The sequence below is a fragment of the Aplysia californica genome, unplaced genomic scaffold (genome assembly GCF_000002075.1).
Source record: "Aplysia californica isolate F4 #8 unplaced genomic scaffold, AplCal3.0 scaffold01311, whole genome shotgun sequence".
In the NCBI taxonomy this organism is placed as follows: domain Eukaryota; kingdom Metazoa; phylum Mollusca; class Gastropoda; order Aplysiida; family Aplysiidae; genus Aplysia; species Aplysia californica.
Genome location: NW_004798581.1, coordinates 87,555 through 90,402, shown reverse-complemented (window position 1 = coordinate 90,402; position 2,848 = coordinate 87,555). Strand labels below are relative to the sequence as shown.

At 50.3% G+C, this 2,848-nt stretch overlaps 1 protein-coding gene across 1 annotated transcript in view; it reads left to right on the top strand.

Moving 5' to 3' along the window:
* Positions 1 to 1,298: 1,298 nt before the first annotated feature.
* Positions 1,299 to 2,848, top strand: part of LOC106013813 (low-density lipoprotein receptor-related protein 2-like) — a 2,419-nt gene continuing 869 nt past the window's right edge. The window contains exon 1 of the mRNA XM_013090506.1: positions 1,299 to 2,839. Coding sequence (XP_012945960.1) covers positions 1,299 to 2,839 — 1,541 coding nt within the window. The remainder of the gene's footprint in view (positions 2,840 to 2,848) is intronic.

Here is a 2,848-nt window from a genome sequence, read left to right as displayed (position 1 = left end):
TACCACCACCAACAACAACAACAACACCACCATCATCACCAACAACAACAACAGCGACACCACCACCCCCACCACCACCAACAACAACACCACCACCACCAACACCAACAACACCACCACCACCAACAACAACAACAACAACAACAACACCATCACCAACAACAACAACAGCGACACCACCACCCCCAGCAACACCAGCAACAACAGCACCAACAATGGCAGTCAGCAGTATACCACTACTCCACCCAGGCCCACAAAGCGTGTGGGTGATGTGTGTAGTTTCCCTCCTCTGTGGCGCCACCTGCCTGAGGAGAACCGCGGGAACCGATGGCCTGGCTCCCCGGACACAACAGGCCAGGTACAGCAGATCTGACGGCCGGCTTCCTGGGTCGGACGGCTGGGGGGTCGGTCTTACCTCCGGTCAGCGAGTCGAGAGGAGTCAGCGGTCAGTTAGAAGTGGACACAGCCTAACACAACTTGATGAACATCCGTCAGTTAGAAGTGGACACAGCTTAACACAACTTGAGGAACATCCGTCAGTTAGAAGTGGACACAGCCTAACGCAACTTGAGGAACATCCGTCAGTTAGAAGTGGACACAGCCTAACACAACTTGAGGAACATCCGTCAGTTAGAAGTGGACACAGCCTAACACAACTTGAGGAACATCCGTCAGTTAGAAGTGGACACCGCCTAACACAACTTGAGGAACATCCGTCAGTTAGAAGCGGACACCGCCTAACACAACTTGAACATCTGTACAGACATCACTCTCGAGGTGGGTCGGGGAGGGTCAAACGAAACAGTCCTGAGAACAACAACTTGGACGAACAATGTGAAAAAACTTGGGATAACAGAACTCACTCCGCAATCCACCCTACACGACACTACGCTGCTGCATATAGTACAAACCTGCCCCTCTTGGTCTCTGATCCCGTCAGGTGTGGCGCACAGGCTGGACTACAGATCACAGAACAAAATGGAGTTATCCACTTCTGGTCTCCGTGCTGTGCAGTCCCTTGTGGTTTTCAGTTCTCCTTTAATGTGCCCAGGAGATCGGAGTTATGTCTAGAATTTCTAGAGTTTAATGTACCTTCTCCTGTCTCAATTGAGTCAGACGGGTATTATACATGTTTTTACACTATAGTGTATTTTATTAATTCCAAAATTGAATTCTGCGGCACAGTGGCCCCTGAGCCATTTAAAGTCTGGTCGGAATCTGGAAACATTTCTATCGAAGTTATAACATCAAGGCACACATTGTGTCGTGATGCCATTTCCTTTACCCTAAAATACCGGATGTGTGACATAGATTTAAAAGACGAGTCGATCGACTACATTGAAGACAATATGTGTCGGTCACTGCATACCGTGGTCAGCGAGGGTCAATCTGGATTCATTGTGTCTACCGGATACAGAGAAGAAGGTTACTATTATGACCGTTCTGATCCTAGGTCATGTGAGTTGTATATTGAAGTCTCAAATACCAGCGTTCTTCAGTTGTCCTTCGAGTCTTATTACTACAGTGGCAATCCACGGGAATACATGGTAGTCTACACAGTAGGACAGCCTCATACCGACTCCCACCATTTAGTAGAAGTAGTTTTCTATAACATAGACTACTACCGTATGAGAGATGGTTATCGACTTACTCTGCCCAGCCATTGGGCTTACGTGATTGTCCAACCATCGCTGGATGGCGAGAGGTTCAAAATGTGGTACAAGGCTGTCAGTAGAGATTCCTACATTCCGATAATAAGTGGCCCATTAAGATTCGAACTCAACTGTTCTGGGTATGAACACTCTCTTCCCCCATACATTCGTTGTGATTTATATGAGGACTGTGCAGGAGGTGAAGACGAGGTGAACTGCGCGTCCGAAGATGAAGCCTGGTGTCCTGGTGGTTATGTCTTGGGGTCCAGTTGTTATCACTTCCACGACCAACAGCCTGACACCACTTGGCAGATGGCGGAGGACATGTGCGTGCAGCGGAATAACGGTCATTTGATCATTCCAAACTCCGAATCAGAGCTGAATTTTTTTTTTCTTTTACTGGATAAAATTAATAAACCGTGGTATCTGGGTTTCCGGCGTAAGGACTTTGGTGCGGAACTTTTGTATCGGAAAGTTTACCAAGGTGTGGACGGGACTACCGTGTTTGGTGGATTCAAACAGCAATTTGTCTCTGATGTCGCTGCTGCGTGCGCTGCGTGGGACAGGGAAGGTTTTGGTGGTCAAAGACATGTGACTAACATACATTGCGACCAGGTCTCTACCATATACGAGAGATATGTTCACTCTGACTTTTATATAGTCTGCGAGTCTAAAAAGCCAGAAGTCGTCCAACCTCTCGTGACTCCCACCCTGGCTGTTGTGTGGACAGCGAAAAGGGAAACGTTTGAGTGTGTGGTCAGTAAAGAGAGAGTCCCCCTGTCCAGGCGATGTGACTGGATCTCAGACTGCTGGGACGGAAGTGACGAAGTCGGCTGCACTAGTCTGAGTGACGCACCCTCGTATGTCTGGTTTACCTGCACGTCTGGACGTCCGCTGTGGTACTCCCACGTCTGTGATGGTGTCAGCGACTGCGTGGACGGTTGTGACGAGGAGTTTTGTGCCCCGGCCCCTGACGACAACCCAGCCCTGGCGGTGTGTGCCGATGGAGTCCCGGTGCCGGCCTCTGCCTGGTGTGACGCCAAACCCGACTGTCTGGACGCTTCTGACGAGCTGGACTGCTCCAGGTGTAACGGCGGGGCCCTCCTGTGTCCGTCTGTGGGCTGCCTGCCGCCCCACTGGGCGCACGACCACGCCCTGGACTGCCACCTCAGAGACAAGAGTGGTCAGTGGATCCT